General features: G+C 43.2%; 1 protein-coding gene and 9 non-coding genes across 11 annotated transcripts in view; 1 reads left to right on the top strand and 9 right to left on the bottom strand.

Annotated features, from left to right (window-relative positions):
• The first annotated feature begins 12,924 nt into the window (after positions 1-12,924).
• The window catches only part of DNAJC5B (DnaJ heat shock protein family (Hsp40) member C5 beta), a 35,019-nt gene continuing 23,509 nt past the window's right edge, over positions 12,925-24,434 (top strand). The window contains exons 1-2 of one of the 2 annotated variants that reach the window (XM_056332020.1): positions 12,925-13,103; positions 15,671-15,798. In XM_056332020.1, coding sequence (XP_056187995.1) covers positions 15,692-15,798 — 107 coding nt within the window. In that variant the 5' untranslated portion in view covers positions 12,925-13,103; positions 15,671-15,691. Of the gene's footprint in view, positions 13,104-15,635; positions 15,799-24,434 lie in introns of both variants that reach the window. The other variant, XM_056332019.1, reaches the window with a different exon arrangement.
• On the bottom strand, positions 18,110-18,182 carry TRNAA-AGC (transfer RNA alanine (anticodon AGC)). The gene has a single exon. It is a non-coding gene; the product is annotated as a tRNA-Ala (tRNA).
• TRNAY-GUA (transfer RNA tyrosine (anticodon GUA)) lies at positions 18,515-18,603 on the bottom strand. The gene is given in 2 exon segments: positions 18,515-18,550; positions 18,567-18,603. It is a non-coding gene; the product is annotated as a tRNA-Tyr (tRNA).
• On the bottom strand, positions 19,279-19,351 carry TRNAA-AGC (transfer RNA alanine (anticodon AGC)). The gene has a single exon. It is a non-coding gene; the product is annotated as a tRNA-Ala (tRNA).
• TRNAY-GUA (transfer RNA tyrosine (anticodon GUA)) lies at positions 19,684-19,772 on the bottom strand. The gene is given in 2 exon segments: positions 19,684-19,719; positions 19,736-19,772. It is a non-coding gene; the product is annotated as a tRNA-Tyr (tRNA).
• On the bottom strand, positions 21,125-21,197 carry TRNAA-AGC (transfer RNA alanine (anticodon AGC)). The gene has a single exon. It is a non-coding gene; the product is annotated as a tRNA-Ala (tRNA).
• On the bottom strand, positions 21,530-21,618 carry TRNAY-GUA (transfer RNA tyrosine (anticodon GUA)). The gene is given in 2 exon segments: positions 21,530-21,565; positions 21,582-21,618. It is a non-coding gene; the product is annotated as a tRNA-Tyr (tRNA).
• Positions 22,294-22,366, bottom strand: TRNAA-AGC (transfer RNA alanine (anticodon AGC)). Its single transcript has one exon. It is a non-coding gene; the product is annotated as a tRNA-Ala (tRNA).
• Positions 22,699-22,787, bottom strand: TRNAY-GUA (transfer RNA tyrosine (anticodon GUA)). Its single transcript is given in 2 exon segments — positions 22,699-22,734; positions 22,751-22,787. It is a non-coding gene; the product is annotated as a tRNA-Tyr (tRNA).
• Positions 24,140-24,212, bottom strand: TRNAA-AGC (transfer RNA alanine (anticodon AGC)). Its single transcript has one exon. It is a non-coding gene; the product is annotated as a tRNA-Ala (tRNA).

Genomic DNA, 24,434 nt, shown 5'->3' with positions numbered 1-24,434 from the left:
GGTCTCAGCCATTGAAGTTCTGGATTTCTCAGTGAGTACAGTTGTCTGGACAAAAATCCTCATACTACAGTAGCATTAAAGAGACTAAGGGCATTGGTGTCAGCATAAGCCTGTACAGAAAGCTTATCTTTGTGCCATTTTTACAAGCCTAATAACAGCTGATGAGGAGAATATTTTTAATATCAGAGTGGGAGGATATGAGAACCCCAGGTGCAGTTTCAGAGGTGCAGCTTACAAGTTTAATGGTGTTATTAGAAGCTGAAAATTCACAGCTTTTTATCTTGGTAATGGAAGTGGGTTTGGACCCCTATGAACAGATGTTACACACATTTGCCAGCTGAATCATTTTTGAATGTACCGTTCAACTTACAGAACCTGGTAGCCTCCATGATAAGCTGTAGATCATCAATCACCCATTCTGCCTTTAGAAAATGTAGTGGTTTATTTTGGCTTGGTTTTGTAACGTTTTTTTAATGTTTTATGTGTTGCCCCAATACCTCATTAAAATTGCACATCCTTTCTAGATTTCTTTAAATGAAGGTGTAATTTTCAGCACAGTCTTAACCAGGATATTTTAAAGCAATTTTGACTTGTATTTTTTTTAAAAAATAAGCCGTCCATAATTAGAGCCTGAGAGTTAGGTTTGAATTTGGAAGTTGTATTTAGGTTCAAAAGTTTGCTGGTGTCCCACCTGATTCTTTATTAGTCTATTGGCATATGGTAAGGGTGTCTTGTAATATTAAAACTGAGAATATCAAATAGTGCTAGAAACGGAATAATGAGCTAAAGTTCCTGAAGCAACAGTGTCTTATTAATCTCGCTGTGTTGTGTTGCCAGAAAATAAAGGAAAGCAGTTTGTTGTTTAAAGGTCAAAAATGAGATCTTATTAACACTAGAATTTTTCAGACAAAGACCATTTTAATTTATTTCTGGTTATATTAAAGATGAGTGCATTGCCTTGTCACAGAAGCTTATTTGTATGAGAATGCAGAATAGTTGCTTTTTTATATATGCTAAAATTAGTGGAAAGTTTCTAAAACCAAAAAAGGCACATCAACAACAGTCTCCCTTTGGTGGATGAAGAAAATCAGAAATGCAAACTTGAGCGACTTGCAGCATTTGCGCGTCTGATAATCTGGATGACTACATGCAGGAGCCTGGCAGTCTTTCTCTTACACCTACCTTCCTCTTGCACGTTGGCTTTTTAACTATTCAATCTTATTTTTATTGAACTGCCATTTTTTCTGCAATTATTCCCTCACAGAAATACTTATTTTGAAATAAATATTAACTACAATTAGAATTAACACTTATATTCAGAGGATCACATTAGTAGTAAAAAATGTATACTAATTAGTATTCAAATTAAATTACTCCATTATAGTCCAAGTAGTTATTTTTTCTGCCTTTTCAAAAGATGCTCAAATATACTACTTCAGTTTCTCCATTACATTTGAGCTTGCATCAAAAATTAATCAGGTGTTTCATCTTTTTCTGGTTGCTTTTTAGCTAACTGATGGGACTGCTTGTCTATCAAAACCTATAGCAGTAGAAATTAATCCTATTCATATGAATAGAAGTGAGAGGATTAAATATTTTCAGGAACTCATGTTTTTCTACGATGTAGCATCTTGACATTTCTTTGTGAAGGAAAGAATGTGCCGGGGTTAGCATTAGCATGACTTCTTCTTGAAAGTCTGGAAAAAACATCTGTCATTCTGCCAGTCTTCCCATTAACTACCTGAGCAAATGCAGCGAGAAGATTTCATTACTTTCAAGAGACTACCTCTGGTTTTATTTAGGTGTATTCTTTGCAGACCTTTTGTTTTTAACAATAGCAATAAGGTAGCTGGAATCTTGTCTGTTTTACAACTCACTAGATTTCTATGTGCTTAATCCAATTAAAACTGGAAGGAATGTTGCCAATATGTCAACAAAAATGCAACAAAGGATGGGAGGGTTAGTTTACAGAAATTCCTGAATTCCTTTGTCTTGACCAAATGAAAGAAAATTGTTCTTGTAAGACAAGTGCATACTAAAAGGATTAACCCTGATAAACTGACTTTTATGTTCAGATAAAAGCCAGTCTGAGTACTAGGAGAACATTTTTTCGATCAATTTCTTAAAAGCAGCTTTGCATTTAGTTAGAGACAAGTCCCTTGTTTAAAAGCTGAGAGTGTGTGTGTGTGTGTGTGTGCATTAAAACACAGGGCCTGAGCCTCTTAATGGTGTGGAGTGCACTGGAAATGCGGTTTTAAAATACATCTGTGCTAAGCTAGATGCTGCTGTGCAGGGGGCCATGCCCCTACATCACACTCCTCCTGGCTCTTCACTCCTACCGGTACTGATGCTCAGCTCTAGGGTAAGCCAAGAGAGTTCAGGGAGTTAAGCTTGCAGAAAATGAACCTTACCCCCCCCCCCCCCCGCCAAAAAAAAAAAAAAGTGGGACCAGCCAAACAGCACAGCTGGTACAAGGTGCCGGTATGTAACTGGTGATGGGAGTGCAACTTTTTGAGTCAGCCCACAGTTAGACCACATCATCTGTATCATAAAAACTCACCTACATGGTGTAAATCAGGATTATGCAAGAGATTAGTCAGATACTATATCATTCAAAAGTATTTCATTTTAGAAAATCTAGTTTTAAAATATCACATAAAGATATTCTTTGAAATATATGTGTAACATTGAAATATATAACACATGTGGAATATATAACATATCTATGGAATATATATGTGGAACATATATAACATATTTTTCATATAAGACAGGCATAGCAGAATTTCTGGCAGAAATATGAGTTAGTTGGCATAAAGTGTTAGTGGTACAAAGTATATACTTAATTTTATGCATGTTCTTACATGCTTTGCTGAGTTGGGATTATGTAGAACACCCTCTAGTCATGTGTCAGAACATCAGTTAAATCTACATAAATCAATACCACATCAGCAGTTTTCTAGGTTAAACTGCATGAATAGAAGTTTCTAGACTACATTTTACAAGCGTAGGCCTAAGAAAATAAGCAACTTTTATACTGTTTAGTCTCACCTTGGACTATGAATATTTGTTAATACAATTCTTTATGAAGCAATTTCATTCCAAAATGTATAAAATCTGAATAAATATACTAGTTCGCAAAATTCAGTATACTAGTTTGCAAATTCAATTCTTGCAGTTCAAAACCTGCAAGACAGTGGGTTTTATAGAATATCAAAACCCAGGGAAAACCATGACATCTGCTTAGCTGTATGCAGGAGGTTTTAGTTATACACTCACAAAATAAGTAGAAAAAACACATTCTGCAGTACCTGTAATTTGTCAAAAAAGGCAAAAAGAGTGTAAAGCCTCTAGAGAAAGATCCTGATACTTCACTGCGGAGCCCAAAGCTTTGAGAACCAATAGACCCAAGCAGCTTAATTTGGTGAAAGATTGCGTATATTGCTGCTGGTGTTGAATTGGATGATCTGTGTGCCAACTACACATCATTGCATCTGCAGCCAAGATAATCAATTCCTCAATAGTGGCAGAATTTACTTTAATTTGTTAGAAGTCAGAACTAATACTAATACACCCCAAGTCAATACAATTTGCATTGCAAGTGACTGGTTTATTGCAGGATATGGGAAAAAATATGCAGCATGAAGCTATGCTTCCTAAACCACATATGAATTCAATGCATAATTGCTTTGTAATTCAGTTTTCAGATATATTTTTGTTTTCTTGTCCCTTTATTATGTCTATGTGCATGAATGTCCATCTGTGGAAACAACTGATGAAATAGATGAACAAAAAAAGATGAACAAATGTTCATCATGCAAACTTATTTATAATTGCCACTTATCAAATGTAGGAATAAACATTGTTTTGTATGTAATTCATAATACCTATAATACAAATTGTGTATGTAATCCATAACAATACATCAATTTAAACTGCATGTGACACTTAAATAACATGAAAAGAGGAAAAGGAAGAACTGGTGAAATCTGTTATTGCAAATTGTCTGTTTTGAATTGCGACCTCAAAAGCTGGCAAATGTCAGATGCTTAGCACCAGCAGAGGAGATTTCAATATGAATGAACAGGAGTAGCACGTACTGACTGTTACCAAGTAATACAGAAAACGGATTCTGTTCTACTCTGGTATGACATACATACTGCAGCAAGTAATTTCCCCTTTCTATGGTATAGACTGCATGCACACACTAGAAGTCTTTATAACACTGCCACATTCCAGCCAGAGGCTGCTGGTGGCCAGTTTCTACTTGCTTTTGCCCTGCTTCCCAAGAAAAGCTTCACATCTCCAGGTTTGTGATTTTGGGAGAGAATAGACACATTACAGTGCAAATTTGGAGAGTTAGCTGTTATTCGGTATTCTAGTTTCCATTTGTTAGAACTGTACGAAGCTTTATGCATTAGCTGACACAGGGTTGACCTTGGCTGGGGACTGGTGGTGCAGCAGGGCAGCAGTAGCTCCCAAGGGACTGCACATGCCTTCTCAAGTAGCTTAGGTAGTCCGGAGCTAGGATACCACGGTTTGGGAACCCCTGTCTAGTATTTGTAAATTGTTTTGAAATAATATTTTGAGATAACATTAAACTTAAAGTTTGAAGAGCTGGTTTTCAAGGAAAGCAAGAAAGTAAAGTAGCTTGCTTCCCCTGAAGTGAATCATCTTCCCCCCAGCTTTTGGAAAAACAACAACAACCCCCCTGTGGAATTTAATGTGAGTAAAAGCCATAAGGTTCCCCAGCCACATGGAGTAATGTATGGAAAAATTTATAAATAAGAGCTGCAAATGATTGGGTGCTCATTTTCCATCAGTCTCAATTGGGAGTTCTGTCACTGATTTATAGGGGGCTGGGATCTCACCTTCTGAATCAAAAGGACATTGAACATTATCTTGTAGGGTTTATAGCAGCCATGCAATTCTTTATTGAATTCTGTATGATTTCCATAAAGTCCATAGGACTCTTTGATATAAATAAATGGCTTGTACTCAATTTTCCTGAACTAAGTAATATGACTTCTGCTAAGGCCTGTGAGTATTTACCCCCAAAGATTGTTTCCTGGTAAAGCATAATTCTTCATTTATTGATAACAATTACCACTGAATTTTGTGGCCTGAATTTTCTATTGCAATCAATAGATACATCATAAGGTTGAAAAGCGCATGATGTTCTTTAGCAGGGAATAAATGCTAGCGCTCTATACCTTTACAATTATATTGACCTTATTATGGACAAATCAGGCAGCTTGGAAATAAACAACTACTAAGCAGTGGCCGTAATTTTAATACTGGTTTCTTGCTCGGAAAGACAGCCTGCAGTCTGTTGTTACAGCTGGCTAATTGAAGTTTGATCACACAGCTGGATCATGCACCAATGACCGCTCCGTGGCTTTGGCAAATCATTGCTCTTACACTAGCTTTTTTGTTTCTCAATCATAAGCAAATTAAAGCAGGCAGCTGCAAAATCATCAATAGGTTAAATTCATTAGCTGTTCTCCATATGAAATAAACAGGAAAATGAAGCTTTCCTTGGTCTTATAAAAGTTGGCAGGGAAACAAAGACATTTGTACACTCCTTTATTTTTGTAAGAGACTTGCCCGAAAGAAAAACCTCAGACATGTAATTTCCTTTTTTTTTCTTCCCCCTCCCCTGCTTAATGCTCTCAGTCAGAGGCCAATGCAGCACCCTCCCTCTAAGCATAGAAAAAAAGGTGGTTTGGCAAGGGGTTATGCTATGTCTCTTTTGTGCGCATCGGGGCATGTTCTAGGGAGCCCGCACAAGCTGTTTCCACAGCGACAGGCCACATTCTGTATTTACAGTCTCCCATACGGGTAATTCATCTGCAGGAGAAGCCTTCACCGAGCACTGTGGTTCCACAATCATTACCGCTGGCTCTGGGCCATGCCACATCACCCAGCAGTACAAATTTGATCTGGATCAGGTGTGGGCACATGATTACATTTTTGTCAAATTAGCAGAGCACTTCGTGAGGATTTTATGCTGCCTGTCTGCTTTCATCCTGGTTGCAGAGGAACATGCGGTGCTGGAACCACAGAGGGTTAGGGCTGTGTGGGCAACCGATGCCTGTTGTAGCAGTCATCCTGCCGGGGCAAAGTTAGCCTGTCAAAGTTTTGTTTGAACAAATTGAATTGGCAGAGAGCATTTCAACTGGAACAGCACATCGTGTCGTGCAAACCATAGCACTGTAAAGCTGACAGCAAAGCCTCCAAAATATTTAATATGCTGTCAAACATTGCCCTGTCCTATAGCCGCAGACTAGTCTGGAGGAGTCTTAATTCTCCTAATCTGTGCCATTTTCCACATAGTTTACTTGCGCTTCACACTTGTATGGTATTCTGCCCCCTATATACTCTTTAAGCTGCAGTTTTGTGGTGAGCTGGAAACAGTGTAAGACTTAACTGATGCTGAAAAGGTGTGATGTCACCACTTCCATTGCATCAGCTCTAGTAACGATGCCAGTCACAGAGTGAGTCAGACTAGCAAGTTGATTTAGCTGAAAACTAAGAAAAAAAAAATCAGTGAAAGTTTGGACCGCCCCTTTGCTGGCAGCCCTCAGATTGACTTGAGTCAACTGTAAACCCACAGGTTTACTTTGAGTTTCAGCTCTGAGTATTTTCCAGCTGAAAAGTCTTGTTATAAGGGGGGGGGGAAACCCTAAGAACAATTGTGAAAAATGGTTAACAGCGAAGCTACTAGTTTACTGAGATATTAGTCTGCTGAATTATTGGGAAATATTGCCAGTGGCTTTTTCTACACCTAGTGCATGGATAATAGCATTCATGTTTATGATTTTGCTTCTTTATTGGTGAAATATTTTTGCTAATTAAATACATTTTTAGGATTTTTTTACTTTCTCCCAGTAAATGACATTCAGAAAAAAAAGTATCTGAGACTTCTGTCTTCTCATCCCTTAATCTGTAATTCCCCTAGTCCTGGGATTGCTTATTGCTTTAATTCTTTGATTTTTAACTTGATCACTGAACAGACATTCCTTTCTGGATCTAGATAAGATAGTTACTCATCAGCACTTTACAAAGAGTTTACCTTCTCAGCCATCAATTAAGTGAGCATTTCTATGACAGGGTAATAAATCCTACATGAGGATTAATGAAGCTTTGAAAAGAAATGGCTACTGGCTGCCATCTCCCCTGCTGCATGCTCTCCCTCGTGGGAGCTATATAGGTGAGGAGCCAGCTTGTAGGAATTTGGGAGAGAATAGTTGGGGGGTAGGTGCAGAATGGAAATGAGGACTATGTTGGGGGTTTTAGGAAAGAGCCTGCTTAGACAAAGACTGCAGGAGATACCAAAGGGTGGTTGTTTAATGTGAAGGAGGAACCAGTGGAGAGAACTGTTAGGTACTGGAGAAAGCTTGTACCTGCTGGGGAGGACTGAAAGCAGCTGTTGATTCCCAAGGAGCAAGTACCAAGAAGATGTGGTACTGCTGTTTCCTAATCTGTTTCTAGTAAAATAACCTGAGAAATAGGTCAAAGCACTTATTATACTATTCAAGCTAATATTCCTCATTCTTAGCTGTAGCTGATTAGGCTGTGCTCAAAGAAATAACCCTGCTAGCAGAACTGTGAGTTTCTTAACTTACAATAAGAAGTGGTAGAATACAGTCTTAAAGTGCTACAGCTGTTTGCAAAATAAATTACCAAGGCACTACCTAAATAAGGGATTAGGAGACTCTTTCTTCACTTTTACTTGAAGTCCTAGATAACTCACTTCTAACTTGTCAAAGCTATATAAACTAAGGACTTCCTATTCTTTGCTTTTCAGAAAGAAACTGAAATTAAAGCCAGAGAGATTATTATGATTTACATCATACTTATGGCTACCTCCATGACCCACTTTAAATTAGGGACAATAGAAGAACTTTCTTGTAAACCACAGATGAAAATAAGATTTCCAGTGTTCCACTGACTATCTCATTAAAAAAGTTAAGTATAGTACTATTGCTGAAAAAAAAATAATTAAGTCTCTAATTTAATTCTGAGGGAAAAAATGTTTATATCATGTCACTTAAGCAGTCCACCAAACCTTTGAATTGGTTTTACTGGAATGACCTAGGAAGGTAAAGTTCTGGATTGCTTCTCTGTGTCAAACTGACCATGTAAATGCATGAGCAACTTGGATATGCAGCTGACTGTTCATTTAAGGTTCATACTTCTTGAGTTTGCTACTTTTTTCCAATACTGCAGTTGTTGAAAGATATTAAAAACTCAACATATATTTAAATTGAGATATTCTATGTGAATAGTAACAGAAGGTCACAATATGTTCAGAGAATTCAAATATATGAATGTTCTCTTATGAATACTTCTTGTATAGATGGAGTTGCAGATGGGTTACCAGATGGAATACCTTCCTTCCAATATAGTTATATGTATTTAAAAACGGATGCAATGCAATCATATTATTTAAATCAATTCTGTTATTACTTTTGAAGCCATAATGACAGTAGCTATTCTGTAACAGAGAAATGTGGCAAAAGGAATGTAATTTCTTGCCGCAGAATTGTTGGGCTTGTGTGAGATCTAAAAAGGCTCACGCTGAAGAAAGGACCTTAAACCAATACTCTTTTCTTTAGAAGACTGAGTATCTCACAGGTGGCATGCAGTATAGTTCAGACAGGGCACTAGATATCCAGGAGCATGTGAAGCAGAACTGGCTAAAAAGAAATTACAAGAACAATATTTTGGGACATAGCTGCCTCAGAAGTACTCTTCCCTTCTTAACAAAAATCAGTCCCTGTGCCAGAGCCAGGGGTCCAGCATATCTTAGCAGCAGCATCCTTTTCCACTTGCTTAGTCTTTTGCCATTTGATTAGCTTGCTCAGCTGGGTGTTATGAATGTTGACATCACCATAGCACAACATTAAAAAATTAAACAAAAGGTAGATCCTGCCCGAAGAGTGAAAAAACAGCACACACTGCCGCTGTATACACTCTTTATTGTTGTACATACTCTCTCATTTCATCAGTCTACTGTACTTTACTCATATCCTCATGTTTTACTTGGGTTGGGTCATCTTTTTCAGACTGCCATTCATGTGCCTGTGAAAAGTCGTCAGCTAGCAAGAGCTCTTGTTTCAGTCTGCTCAGCTGCCTTCTTTCTCTGGTCACTTCTGGTCAGTCACCAATATAAATTCCAACATCCTCACTAATGTTCTTACCACCTGTTTGGCAGAACAAGGCACAGTAATTAGTGATAATAGTAATCACAGTAGGAAAGTTTTGGTGAAAGGAAGCAGGGCCACTTAGAGCTGGTTGCCCAGGGCCATGTCCAGGCGGCTTTTGAAGACTCCAAGGATGGAGACTCTACCACATCCCTGGGCAACTGATGCCACCGCTCAGTCACCCTCACAGTGAAAAAGTGTTCCCTGATGTTCAGGGGGAAGAACCTGTGTTTCAGTTTGTGTCGGTCGCCTCTGGTCCTGCACTGGAGACTGGCTCCATCCTCTTCATTCCCTCCCTTCAGGAATTTATATATATATTGATAAGATCTGAGCCTTCTCATCTCCAGTTCTCTCAGCCTTTCCTCATCAGCCCTTTAATCATCTTCCTAACCCTTTGTTGGACTCTCTCCAGTATGCCCATCTCTCCTGTGTACTGGGGAGCCCGGAGCTGGACACAGCACTCTAGGTGCGGCCTCACCAGTGCTGAGCAGAGGGGCAGGGTCACCTCCCTCCACCTGCCGGCTTTACTAAAGCATGTCAGCAAGATAATTTATTTCAGTCCACAAATTCCTCTGAGTAAAATCAGAGATTTTCTTTCCTTGTCACTATAGGAAGATAGAGTCAGAAGCCATAGGCTCTCCATGAAGGTCAGGAGTGCTCTATCTGACCACTTGTGTCTCCTACATGCTTTGATGATGTCATTATTAACTCTGCCAGCTTCAACAAACTAAGAAAGCAATTCAGCTTTTAAAAATTGTCTTTCCTTGCCTTGGAAGCTAGAAATTCACACCATGGTTGAGCAATGCTGCCAGTCCTTTCATGCATGTCTGTCTTTCAGCTCCAGGCTCTTAGTTCCTGAACTTGCTATGAGCCAGGAAAAGGAGGGAGTGGTAGGAGTAAGGACTGGAGTGACTCAGAGTTCTTCAACCCTTAGCTCTGGTTGTGTGTAACTGGAGGCTTCTGAAGCAGCCCCAGACCTCCTGCTCTGTCTGGCCCATATTTCAAATCTTTTACAGGCTGATACACAACTTTGCATTTCCAGACATGTTCTGATTTGTCTGTTTTGAAATGTATGCAACATATAAATGAAATGTAAAGTGTAAGTAAGACTTTTTAGATATAAGTTCCTTTGGGACTAGGACTGTCTTTTCGTTTTGCATCTGGCACAGTGGTGTTGGGGTGCACTATCAGTTGTTATGATATGAAAAATAAAAATCAATTAGAAGAGTGAACAGGTATTAAATGCTATGTTTTACTCTTCTAAATTACGTAGCTCATCTGATGAAAGAGTTATGCCAATTTATTAAAGTCTGAGTCTTTTAAAGATTTATTAGAATGTGCTTAGGATATAGAATCCTCAAAGGAAAAAACTAGGTTTGCAGAGATTGTGTTCCTTCAAACAAAACAAGAGTGCTTATAAGAAGCAACTCAGGTTACAGAGCAGTGTCGGCTCAGCACAGCAGAGGGAGCTGTATTCACACAGAAATGCAAGTCTAGGTCTGTGACGGGATTGCAGAACAGTGCTGCTTTCTAGGTAACAGGATGTATACCCGTACAGAGGATTCGGGTAAACCCAAAGTGATTTTATTTTCTTCCTTTTATATTTTTTCCCTTTAATTTCTTCTAACCATTAAAAAGTGTATTTTTGTTTTGGTTTGCTTTGCAAGAATGGCAAAGGCATTTCAAAAACTGAGATCAAGCAAGTTGATTGAATAATCTGGTTTATTGTGTTCATACAACGTAATAGAATTAGCTGTACCTACCCTCTTGTTAATGTCCTGGGAAAGGTATTTTGACTTCTCATAACTATGAAAAACACATTTTGGGTTGAAATGTGGCTTGCCTTGTCCCCATCCAAAGCTGAAATTTAAGGGAATGTTTGAAATTAAAGAATATACCTAAGAACAAGAGAAATGTTAGAATCACATACTTCACCTTAAAAAAGCATCCACCTAACAAATTTTTATATCAGCTGTCACATTGTTGCTTCCTTTTTCATAAATGCTTGTTTTATATGATTGTAATTAGTTACACTTTTTTTTTAAAAAAAAAAAAATAATGCTGATTTCTAATTCCAATCTTGCAGTAGAATCCAAGAACAAACTCACTGACTCTTGCCAAAGCGGACTTTACTGGGTTATGGAACTCCATGAATCCATTTGCAGGACTACATAAAGCTGTACTGGTGTCCATGGCAAGATTTGGGTAGTGGGGCATTGCAGGGAGGCTTCTGTGGGAGGGTGTCAGGGACTGGGTACAGCTAGCTCCACCACAGACCCACCGCAGGACACAGATAAGCCCATCAGCCGAGCTGGTAGCACCTCTGGGGAAACACACTTAAGAGAGAGCAAAACACTGCATGGCAGTGAGGAAAGGGAAAAGTATGAGAAACAGCCCTGTGAACGCCTAGGTCAGAGAAGAAGGAGGAGAAGTAGGAGGTGCACTGGAGCAGAGATTCCCTTGCAGCCTGTGGTAAGGACCATGGTGGAGCAGGTATTTCCATTCAGTGTGTGGAAAGGGCCATGGTGGAGCAGGTATTTTGCTGCATCCCATCCACCCCATGCCAGAGAAGGTGGATATTTTCTAAAGGAGCTGTGGTCCATGGAGAGGAGCCCACGCAGGAGCCGGTTCTCCTGACAGGAAATGTGGCCTGTGGAGGATTCCCACAGGAGCAGTTTGTGAAGGACTACAGCCTGTGGGAAGGACCCATGCTGGAGCAGGAGAAAAGTGTGAGGAGGAAGGAGCAGCAGGGAGGAGCTGTTGTGATCTCACCACAACCCACCATTCCCAATCCACCCTGTGCCACTCAGGGGTGAGGGGTAGACAAGCTGGAAATGAAGGAACGAATCTGAGTCTGGAAACAGGGTGATAAGGGGAAGGTGTTGGTTTAGGTTTTGTCTTTGTTTCTCACCATCCAAATCTATTTTAATTGGCAATAAATTAAGTCAGTTTTCTCCATATTGAGTCTGGTTTGCCCATGACAGTAATTCATAAGTGATCTGCCTATATTTATCTTGACCTATGAGTTTTTCATCTTACTTTCTTGTCCTGTTCTGTTGAGGAGGGGAAGTGAGAGTGGCTGGCTAGGGGACTGGCAGCCAGCCGAGATCAATTTACTACAAAAACATGTATTTTGGAATTGGGTGATCTGGGAAGTGAACTTTTTGAGTTCAAAGGATGAACTATTTTGTTCTAAGGGTGACATATGAAGAGCAATTGGTTTTTTAAGTCTCTGGCATTTACAGTTTTTTTCTTTTCCAAATGGAAAAGAATGGCTCTCCAGACTTTTTCATGGTATAAGTTAGAGGAGAAGTTCCATCAGAATAAAAGAAGACACCCTACATCTTCTATTTTGATATAAAAGTTTACAAGAACTCAAGAGTCCTAAAAGGACTTCTTCAGTTAATCTTGTTCTGGAAGAGACTACATAGTAAACCTAATCCATGGCTGGTCTCAGAGAAGTGAACTTTAGAGCAAGACTGTTGCCTCTTTGAACAAATGTAATGTATTTGTGGGGGAAAAAAGACAAACTCAAGATCCCATCAAGAGTAAAGCACAGAAGAACAACTAACTAAATATTAAATACATAGTCGTCCCATATTTTTTGGTGTCATTAACTCTCGGATATATCAGCCTTTAGGCTTATGAATATTTTATTTGCTCTTTCATAGATCTTCCTGAAAGATAACCAATTGGATACTGGACAAACAAACAAAAGGAGTAATCAGACTCCACTGACCTGTTTAACCTTGACTGAGAAGGATGAAAAGCAGCAGCCACTTTCTGTGGCTTCTTTCCTTTTGGATTATATCGGCATAAAAACATCAAGACATTGAACTGATAATGTTGTGAGTTTATACATGCCAGGCTGTGGTCCATCACTTTTTGAAGCAGGTATGTTATTGGAATTACCTTGCCCTATTTTTCAGCACAAAGCAAAATGAATTATGGGTATTGTAGAAAAAAAGGCATATTATTACAACCTCTGAATAAGGTAGTTAAACCTGGATAGTATAAAATTTGTGCAGAAACAGATGAAGTTAACTGAGGTTCCATCCTCTTAGGAGATGTGGAATTGTTATCAGAATTCAGTTTGTCTTTTAATATGTTTTATTGTCATTCAAGGAAGGAAACTATTTTCTTGACTCTGTTCTACTGGAACAAAAATATGTAGATTGAAGATAGGATTCTAATGTAATTTCAGCCATCAGCAATGTATCTAGTACTCAAATTGTAACTCTTATATCTTCCTTAATAAAGAGAGCATAACTTTTTCTACAAAAGTGTCATCTCATTGTACTTTTTCTATTTTATAGGACTGCTTTAAATAAGTGAGAAATAATTTTGAATCCTTAGACCTTCAAGGTGATTAATCACTAGAAGACTGAATAGGCTAATGAGTTAGAATTTCCATATCTGACTAGGTTATTAGCATTATTTTATAAGAAAGTAAAATTTACATGACTTTTTAGTTCTTCAGAATAAAAGCCATCGTAACTTTAATTTTGTTTTATGCTTCAGGGTTGCCATGTATCTTATCAGCATTATGTAATGGAATTTTAAAATAATGCTGTGCAACTGTGAGTTCACACGGTTGCCTACCATTATCTTGTACATTAACAGGCTTGATGTGCCTGGCATGATGCTGGTGTGATCGGGATAGATCCCAGGATTATGTTAAATGTGCTCTGGACATACCATTGTTAACGAGTAGCATTGTAACTACTGTAGGTGGTAAAGTAATATCTAGATGCTTATATATAATCTAATTCTTAATTGTTAATTTAGAAACAAAAGTTTAGTCCATTTAGTTGATGGTTTGTGTACAACACTTAAAAATACAAAGGAATTTCTTTTTCAGCAGATCACAAAACCCTAAATTGTGTGTTAGCTTATTAGAAAAAGAAAACATTAAAGTAAATATTAATAAATTTAGGTCTTTTAGTAAATCAGACACTATGTCCCAGAATTACTCAGTGGATTGTATTTCTGTGTGTACTTACATGGTATTCGTTTTTCTTTTTGGTACTGAACAGAGCTGAAGAACTTAAAAGTTTTACGTGGCTGGTTCTGAACCAAAATGTGGCCTAGTAAATAATATATGAATAATGGCAAGATATCATTTCTAACTCAGCAATGAGAAAGGTGAAATAGCAGAGTGGGTAGTCTTATCTAACAGAACAACTTCTCAGAAATTTTTTTTATGGCTGGGCTTTCAGCTCACTTTTAGGCTTTTGCTGTGGTCACTTCTCAGCATTTGGAGAAGGGTATAACATAGAAATAAGGAGGCTATAGTGAGAGATTTGTTGCGGCAAGTCTGCCATCAAAGAGCTACAGCTTTATCTTATGAATGATAGGTATCCATGTCTGGTGTTTTAAATTATGGTTTATATGAGTTTCTTCATGTCATTGCCTAGCATAGCTAGGTCTGGTTTAAAAATGTTTGGTTCTTCAAATCCAGAAAGATGAACTATGAACTGTGAAAAGCGGAGAATCACTTGTTTGTCTGCCTTGCTTCTGTGATGAAGGAAGGAATAAACAATAGATCTGAAGAGGACTAAATCTGTCAGCCTGTGTTTAGCCTTTATTTGCACCATACTGTAAAGGCATTTTGTTAAACTTATCGGAAGCTCATGAATTCAGCCGAAAGTCTTGTATATCAAGTAAGATGGGACCTTGACTGATGTCAGTATTTCCCACATAAGTTTGCAATAAACAATTACTTTTATAATACTGAGGTCAATTCTTGCTATCTGGCCTTTTGCCTACATCCAGATTCATTCCATATGAGTTGAGAATGCGGTCATCCTGAGCACACTGTAGAGGTAATACAGAGAAAGTGCTTGGTCAGCTGTCCTCTGAGCATGTACCTCTGTCTGCTGGCAATATAAAGAGCCTAGTTTGACTAAGCTTCAAATTTAATCACTCAACTTAGGCACCTAAAAATGATTAGGCTGAATCTGAGACCTTGTGTTGAGAAAGCAGTAACTCACCACTGTGTTGCATTAGGTTATACAAAGAGGTAAAAAGCTCTTATCCCACTGCAAGAAGCCAATACAAATGGTACAATTAGAAATGGTAGAATTATTCTTCCAAGACTTAGAAAAAGTAGATGCAAACAAACACAAATAAAACTAGGTGGAAATACTATGTGCAAGCATTAATGCTGCAGGAAATTTAGCTGTTCATTGCAGTGAGAGCAACGCTGAGTCTTTAATATGAATGGTGATACCTAACACAAGAAGTTCTGTTTTATGGTTTTTGCTTTTCCATTTTCTCAAATAATTATAAAAAATCTTAAGGGACAGAGGATAATTTAGAGAAAATTTTATTCTAGTTTCACTTTCATGTATTTTTAACCTTTCACTACCTGATTAAAATCTAATAAAACAAACAATAACAAATACTATCCATATATACTTGCAGTCCCTGCAATTTTAAATTCTGTTCTACATTACCAGCTTTGGTAATGCACTGCTAACATGGCTGAACAAAGGCAACGTGCTTTGTCAACATCAGGGGAAGCATTATATGAAATCCTGGCTCTGGAGAAAGGAGCAACACGTGATGAGATTAAGAAGTCCTACAGGTATGTAAAATGTGTTTTGCAGCATGTCTAAAAATGCTTGTGTGTCTGGCATGATTATGGTGGTAAAACCTTTTGAGTTACCTGCATTGTAACATTCATTGTTACAGGGGTTTTTTGTGCCATGAGCCTGAAAAGAATCTGAGATGATGCACTGTGAATCTACTGATTTCATCCCACAAGCAATCTCTGTGCCTCATATAAAATGTTTTATTCTAGCTGAATGAGAGGTTAAACTGTTAGGGTAAAATAGCACAGACTATGCTTGTGAAGTGCAGTCTTCAAATACTGCACCCAGTTCTTGTGTTAACATTTTTTCCTGAAGTATGTTGAAAAGTAAAGTCAATGCAGAAAAGTGCTATAATAACAATTCATAAACTAGAGAAAGAGACATAAGGAGTTTGATCAGTTTTTCTTGTCATAAAGAAGATGACTGATAGATTATTTTATTATAGTGTGTAATATATTTGACAAGGAAAAATGCTAGGTGTGACACTGTTCCTCACTTTATGAAGGTAGGCATAAAAAACCCCAATACTTGGAATCCAAAAGCAATTTGAGCTGAAAAAAAGGTACATGGTTTTAACAGTGACCATAACCAACCACTGAAACATAATGGCACAGGAAATGGGAGGTTGTCTATTGAAAAAGAAGAGAGGACTTTAAGATAATTTTTACTTAAATGCAAGTTTATGGTGTAAAGTATTTTATTGTTGAAATGTAACAAGACCTAGAAGTAAGACTAGAAGATTTTATGGTTCATTTTGCTTTTAAGTCTGTTCTGCTGCTATTGAAAGAGAAAGAACTTTAAATGTCATGAGTGAAACAGACGTTCTTGACATCAAACCATGCCAGACATGTACTTGCAGGTTTAATGAATATGGTAAAATTTTTATTGCAGCATCATTCTGAGTGTTGGTGGTCACGCTGTATTACCAGCTGTATTGCTTTTTGTATCAAATGTAAGAATATTTTTGAACTGAAAAAGTGATTATGAAGTAGATCTACTTGTATCATTGTTTAGCTTAAACTTTGCTGGGACTCTGTCCTCTGTGTTTTTGAAGAAATTGCATCTCTCTCACCTTCTGTTCCTAAAGGCATATATGCTATGGAGGCAGAAGTAGTGGATGTTCAAACTCTTCACACACTGAAAGGAAAACTGTTGACATCTCATGGTTCTGTTGTCTTTAAAATTATAACACTGGGGGATAAACTTACTACAGTATCAAATTCAGTCATGACTTGTACCTTCTCTGTCCTTGTAGTATAGACTGGCTGCAGAAACAATCTTCAGTATCAAACCTCATGTTTTCCTGTTGCTTTTACATTTCATTTTCTGGAAAAGAGGCCTAATTTAATCCTCAAAGGAAAAAGTTGCCATGGAAGAATGTAGAATGGAATTAATTTCATCTAATGCTAAACATTAATATGGATGATTTACAGAGTGATCTATGGTAAAACAGACAGTGGTGCTTTATCCATCTTTATTAGTAATTACAGAAAAAAAAGGCTATTTCTGACTAAAGTGGAAATGTCAGAGGGATTCAATTTTAATGGAGTAGCTGTAAATATTTGCAAGATAAAATGATGAGTCAGGCTCATAGATTTGCTTTAATTATCTTTTAATTTATGCTAATCCAAAAATCTGCTGCTGAACTGGTATTCTGCAGTACAAGGTATAAAAGCAGTGATACTTGATTCTGAGTTTCCTGCCGCTATTAATTAAGTCAGTATTAATCATACTACCAGAGCCCAGGGCAAAATTTTCTTTTTAATAAACATGACAGAAATACCTTTCTGTGCTTTTATTTGGAGTTTGGCAAAATCAAATTTATCAAGGACTAAACCCAACAGGCTTCTAATCAGCAGAGTTTCAAAAGAGACCTGTTTATCTCCGTTACTATATAAAAGTGATATTTAGAAATATTTTTCGTGTACTAACTTAAGCTTTTCAGTCTGACAGTGAAGTAATATGCAGAGACACCAAATTTCTTATGTTTTCTTCAGAAGTTTGAAGACATCCAGTTTGATAGAGTATTTACACAAAAATAATTACGTTGACACCTCTGTGACCAAGAAGACATTGGAGATTGAGAATTTGATTGACAATGTGTGCAGTACTCTCAATGCCATTTCATGCTTACCAAACAAAAAATTATAATCATTCAAATATACTTATGATGATGGACTGTGCTACTCCTGATACATACAGGATGATATATCCTGTGAACATGCTATGATATTCCCAAAGCCCCTAGAAGACGGAGGCCGCCAGAAAAGGTCCTTGTCTCCAGGTAAGGAGAATGAAAAGCGTTGGAGAATGCGGGCATCGATCCCGCTGCCTCTCGCATGCTAAGCGAGCGCTCTACCACTTGAGCTAATTCCCCAGCCCGTGGCCTCTGACTGAGGTCCTCTCCCCTCCCAGGCACCCACCCATGGCCCGGGCTGCCCCGCACCCAAAGCCTGGGCCTGCTGCTGGCCTCACTCTCACACCACCAGCAACGCACCCGCTCTTTGCCTTGCCGGAGGTGACCCCTGAAAAACACAGCGCCTCAGGACCACCATCCCCTGGCCCAGGCTTCACCGCAGGCAGCCTTGGCTGGTCGCCTGCCCCACCGGTGGCAAGAGCTCCAGCCTGGGCACACCTTCAAGGGCAGCCGCCCGGGCAGGGTCAAGAGATAGAGGTGCCACAAGGTCTGGGCCAGAGCCAAAAGGGCACTCCTTCGAGCCGGAGTTGAACCAGCGACCTAAGGATGGCCGTGCAAGGGAGCCTACAGTCCTCCGCTCTACCAGCTGAGCTATCGAAGGAAGCATGGGGCCCTGCCCAGTACCTCTGCCCATCACACACCCATCCACAACTTCCCTATCCACAGCGCAATGTGATGCCTCTATTCCAACATCCTGCTTCATCAACAACCTCGGCTCCAGTGTCACGCTACCTTGCTCCAACCTTTAGTACCTGAAATCGTGCAAACCCCAAAACAGAAAATCTCCGCAAGCTCCTTGAGCGTCATCTTCTACAGCTCTTCCCTTGATTCAGATTCACAGCCCAGTCCTCTGGTCAAGCACCAGACAAATGGGCAACCATTCAGCTACTACTCCGTAACATTCTCCTAGCAGCTGGAAGGTCATGCGTAAGCCCTTTGATCCTCGCTTTCTCCAAGCTGAACATGCCCACTTTCCTCAGCCCATCCGCACATATAAACCCCTCCATTCCCAGAGCTGTTTGGTGGCCCTGCACTGAGCTTGCTCCATTTCATTGATGTCTCTGCTCCACGGGGGAGCTCAAAGCTGGACATAGTACTGCAGATGACTTTTGACAACAGTCAAAGAGGGAGAAGATCAAGTCTTCTCTTGAACTGCCTGTCCCACTCTTTATATAGCCCAGGGTGGCATCCTCCTCTGTAAAGCCTGGGCACACCATGATCTCCCCACAGCCCCCAGAAGAGGTCCTTGTCTCCAGGTAAGGAGAATGAAAAGCGTTGGAGAATGCGGGCATCGATCCCGCTGCCTCTCGCATGCTAAGCGAGCGCTCTACCACTTGAGCTAATTCCCCAGCCCATGGCCTCTGACTGAGGTCCTCTCCCCTCCCAGGCACCCACCCATGGCCCGGGCTGCCCCGCACCCAAAGCCTGGGCCTGCCGCTGGCCTCACTCTCAAACCACCAGCAACGCACCCGCTCTTTGCCTTGCCGGAGGTGACCCCTGAAAAACACAGCGCCTCAGGACCACCATCCCCTGGCCCAGGCTTCACCGCAGGCAGCCTTGGCTGGTCGCCTGCCCCACCGGTGGCAAGAGCTCCAGCCTGGGCACACCTTCAAGGGCAGCCGCCCAGGCAGGGCCAAGAGGTAGAGGTGCCACAGGGTCTGGGCCAGAGCCAAAAGGGCACTCCTTCGAGCCGGAGTCGAACCAGCGACCTAAGGATGGCCGTGCAAGGGAGCCTACAGTCCTCCGCTCTACCAGCTGAGCTATCGAAGGAAGCATGGGACCCTCACACCTCACAAGCTCATCACAGCCTCATAAAGACGTTCACTTCTCACACCACTCCCGCATACACGCATGACTCTCCTCACAGCAGGAAAAAAGAAACACTTGCCTTAGAGCACATTGCCCGCAACCTCTCACGCCCGTGGCACCAGTCCAGGGCAGACACAGCCATGGCAGCTCGCTCCAAGCCAGTGTCCAGAACAGAAGGCACTAGCATCCTGGTGAGGCAGGCACAACTCCATGGCAGGAAGTCACTGCATAGGCCAGCGTGGTGATCATGCCCAGTGAGCGCCAGGCAGGTCCAGGCTGCCAAGCCAGGGTTGAGGTCAGGACAGAACACCTGTCTGCATGTCAGCGTCTGGATCAAGCCTTGCTGTGGCTGGACATCTCCGTGGCTCTGGCCATGGCTCAGCTAGTGACCAGGACTCCTACTGCATTGCTCAAAAAGAGAGTGAAGGCCCACAGCTGAAAGCTAATAGAGCTCCTGGACCCCATGCGTGAAGTTGAATGCCCCACGTGAAGATGCTCAGGGCCATTTCGGCCTGTTAGGGAACTCAGGGCCCACACGAGACGTAATGGCAGCCATGCAAGGGACCCGGCATTCCACTGCTCGACCAGCAGAGCTACTGATGGACCGCCAGGGCCCTCTCCCAGCTCTGCCTCCCTGACAGAGTTCTCAAAGCAATCAGCTTGAATGAGGCCCAAGGGCATCTCTACACAAACCTCCCCGTCCAAGCACCCCAATCCCAGGGAATGCAGCAGCTTGCTGAAGGCTTCAGCCAGTCAGCCCATGCCAGTCTCCAAGCATGGAGACTGCACAGCCCCGCGGGCACCCTTCGTCTCCTGCCTGGCTGTCCTGAGGGAAGAAACAACTGAACCTGTCCCGCTTCTGTTCTGGCCTGTTGTTTCTCAGTCCTCCACCAATCATCACAGTAAAAGACCTTAACCACTGAACCAGTGAAAAGTGCTGCCCATCTCCCCCAAAACCCTCTCTCCTCCAGCCTCTGGACAAGCCCGCATTCACTGGCACCTCCTCACAGGGCAAACGCGCCTGCTCCCAAGTGTCCCAGTGGCCTTGTTCTGAGGTCGCGGCTCTTGGTCAATGTCTGTCTCCTACAGAGAGGCCCAAAGCTGGGCACGCTATTCTAGATGCCATCAGCCAAGTTTCAAGTAAAAGCAGAGACTCTGTCCCTCGATCCAGAGACTGTGCTGCCCTTGGTGCAGCCCTGGATTGCTCTCCTCTTCTGTGCAGCTCAGGTGCAAGGTGAGCTCCCCACAGCCCATGGAGGACCCGGGACCCAAGCAAAGGTCCCTGTTGTCCAGGTAAGGAGAATGAAAAGCGTTGGAGAATGCGGGCATCGATCCCGCTGCCTCTCGCATGCTAAGCGAGCGCTCTACCACTTGAGCTAATTCCCCAGCCCATGGCCTCTGACTGAGGTCCTCTCCCCTCCCAGGCACCCACCCGTGGCCCGGGCTGCCCCGCACCCAAAGCCTGGGCCTGCCGCTGGCCTCACTCTCACACCAACAACAACGCACCCGCTCTTTGCCTTGCCGGAGGTGACCCCTGAAAAACACAGCGCCTCAGGACCACCATCCCCTGGCCCAGGCTTCACCGCAGGCAGCCTTGGCTGGTCGCCTGCCCCACCAAAGGCAAGAGCTCCAGCCTGGGCACACCTTCAAGGGCAGCCGCCCCGGCAGGGCCAAGAGATAGAGGTGCCACAAGGTCTGGGCCAGAGCCAAAAGGGCACTCCTTCGAGCCGGAGTTGAACCAGCGACCTAAGGATGGCCGTGCAAGGGAGCCTACAGTCCTCCGCTCTACCAGCTGAGCTATCGAAGGAAGCATGGGGCCCTGCCCAGTACCTCTGCCCATCACACACCCATCCACAACTTCCCTATCCACAGCGCAATGTGATGCCTCTATTCCAACATCCTGCTTCATCAACAACCTCGGCTCCAGTGTCACGCTACCTTGCTCCAACCTTTAGTACCTGAAATCGTGCAAACCCCAAAACAGAAAATCTCCGCAAGCTCCTTGAGCGTCATCTTCTACAGCTCTTCCCTTGATTCAGATTCACAGCCCAGTCCTCTGGTCAAGCACCAGACAAATGGGCAACCATTCAGCTACTACTCCGTAACATTCTCCTAGCAGCTGGAAGGTCATGCGTAAGCCCTTTGATCCTCGCTTTCTCCAAGCTGAACATGCCCACTTTCCTCAGCCCATCCGCACATATAAACCCCTCCATTCCCAGAGCTGTTTGGTGGCCCTGCACTGAGCTTGCTCCATTTCATTGATGTCTCTGCTCCACGGGGGAGCTCAAAGCTGGACATAGTACTGCAGATGACTTTTGACAACAGTCAAAGAGGGAGAAGATCAAGTCTTCTCTTGAACTGCCTGTCCCACTCTTGATATAGCCCAGGGTGGCATCCTCCTCTGTAAAGCCTGGGCACACCATGATCTCCCCACAGCCCCCAGAAGAGGTCCTTGTCTCCAGGTAAGGAGAATGAAAAGCGTTGGAGAATGCGGGCATCGATCCCGCTGCCTCTCGCATGCTAAGCGAGCGCTCTACCACTTGAGCTAATTCCCCAGCCCATGGCCTCTGACTGAGGTCCTCTCCCCTCCCAGGCACCCACCCATGGCACGGGCTGCCCCGCACCCAAAGCCTGGGCCTGCCGCTGGCCTCACTCTCACACCAACAACAACGCACCCGCTCTTTGCCTTGCCGGAGGTGACCCCTGAAAAACACAGCGCCTCAGGACCACCATCCCCTGGCCCAGGCTTCACCGCAGGCAGCCTTGGCTGGTCGCCTGCCCCACCAAAGGCAAGAGCTCCAGCCTGGGCACACCTTCAAGGGCAGCCGCCCGGGCAGGGCCAAGAGGTAGAGGTGCCACAGGGTCTGGGCCAGAGCCAAAAGGGCACTCCTTCGAGCCGGAGTCGAACCAGCGACCTAAGGATGGCCGTGCAAGGGAGCCTACAGTCCTCCGCTCTACCAGCTGAGCTATCGAAGGAAGCATGGGACCCTCACACCTCACAAGCTCATCACAGCCTCATAAAGACGTTCACTTCTCACACCACTCCCGCATACACGCATGACTCTCCTCACAGCAGGAAAAAAGAAACACTTGCCTTAGAGCACATTGCCCGCAACCTCTCACGCCCGTGGCACCAGTCCAGGGCAGACACAGCCATGGCAGCTCGCTCCAAGCCAGTGTCCAGAACAGAAGGCACTAGCATCCTGGTGAGGCAGGCACAACTCCATGGCAGGAAGTCACTGCATAGGCCAGCGTGGTGATCATGCCCAGTGAGCGCCAGGCAGGTCCAGGCTGCCAAGCCAGGGTTGAGGTCAGGACAGAACACCTGTCTGCATGTCAGCGTCTGGATCAAGCCTTGCTGTGGCTGGACATCTCCGTGGCTCTGGCCATGGCTCAGCTAGTGACCAGGACTCCTACTGCATTGCTCAAAAAGAGAGTGAAGGCCCACAGCTGAAAGCTAATAGAGCTCCTGGACCCCATGCGTGAAGTTGAATGCCCCACGTGAGGATGCTCAGGGCCATTTCGGCCTGTTAGGGAACTCAGGGCCCACACGAGACGTAATGGCAGCCATGCAAGGGACCCGGCATTCCACTGCTCGACCAGCAGAGCTACTGATGGACCGCCAGGGCCCTCTCCCAGCTCTGCCTCCCTGACAGAGTTCTCAAAGCAATCAGCTTGAATGAGGCCCAAGGGCATCTCTACACAAACCTCCCCGTCCAAGCACCCCAATCCCAGGGAACGCAGCAGCTTGCTGAAGGCTTCAGCCAGTCAGCCCATGCCAGTCTCCAAGCATGGAGACTGCACAGCCCCGCGGGCACCCTTCGTCTCCTGCCTGGCTGTCCTGAGGGAAGAAACAACTGAACCTGTCCCGCTTCTGTTCTGGCCTGTTGTTTCTCAGTCCTCCACCAATCATCACAGTAAAAGACCTTAACCACTGAACCAGTGAAAGGTGCTGCCCATCTCCCCCAAAACCCTCTCTCCTCCAGCCTCTGGACAAGCCCGCATTCACTGGCACCTCCTCACAGGGCAAACGCGCCTGCTCCCAAGTGTCCCAGTGGCCTTGTTCTGAGGTCGCGGCTCTTGGTCAATGTCTGTCTCCTACAGAGAGGCCCAAAGCTGGGCACGCTATTCTAGATGCCATCAGCCAAGTTTCAAGTAAAAGCAGAGACTCTGTCCCTCGATCCAGAGACTGTGCTGCCCTTGGTGCAGCCCTGGATTGCTCTCCTCTTCTGTGCAGCTCAGGTGCAAGGTGAGCTCCCCACAGCCCATGGAGGACCCGGGACCCAAGCAAAGGTCCCTGTTGTCCAGGTAAGGAGAATGAAAAGCGTTGGAGAATGCGGGCATCGATCCCGCTGCCTCTCGCATGCTAAGCGAGCGCTCTACCACTTGAGCTAATTCCCCAGCCCATGGCCTCTGACTGAGGTCCTCTCCCCTCCCAGGCACCCACCCGTGGCCCGGGCTGCCCCGCACCCAAAGCCTGGGCCTGCCGCTGGCCTCACTCTCACACCACCAACAACGCACCCGCTCTTTGCCTTGCCGGAGGTGACCCCTGAAAAACACAGCGCCTCAGGACCACCATCCCCTGGCCCAGGCTTCACCGCAGGCAGCCTTGGCTGGTCGCCT

The sequence above is a fragment of the Falco biarmicus genome, chromosome 3, assembly GCF_023638135.1.
Source record: "Falco biarmicus isolate bFalBia1 chromosome 3, bFalBia1.pri, whole genome shotgun sequence".
Lineage (NCBI taxonomy): Eukaryota > Metazoa > Chordata > Aves > Falconiformes > Falconidae > Falco > Falco biarmicus.
This window is presented reverse-complemented; position numbering and strand designations above follow the sequence as displayed.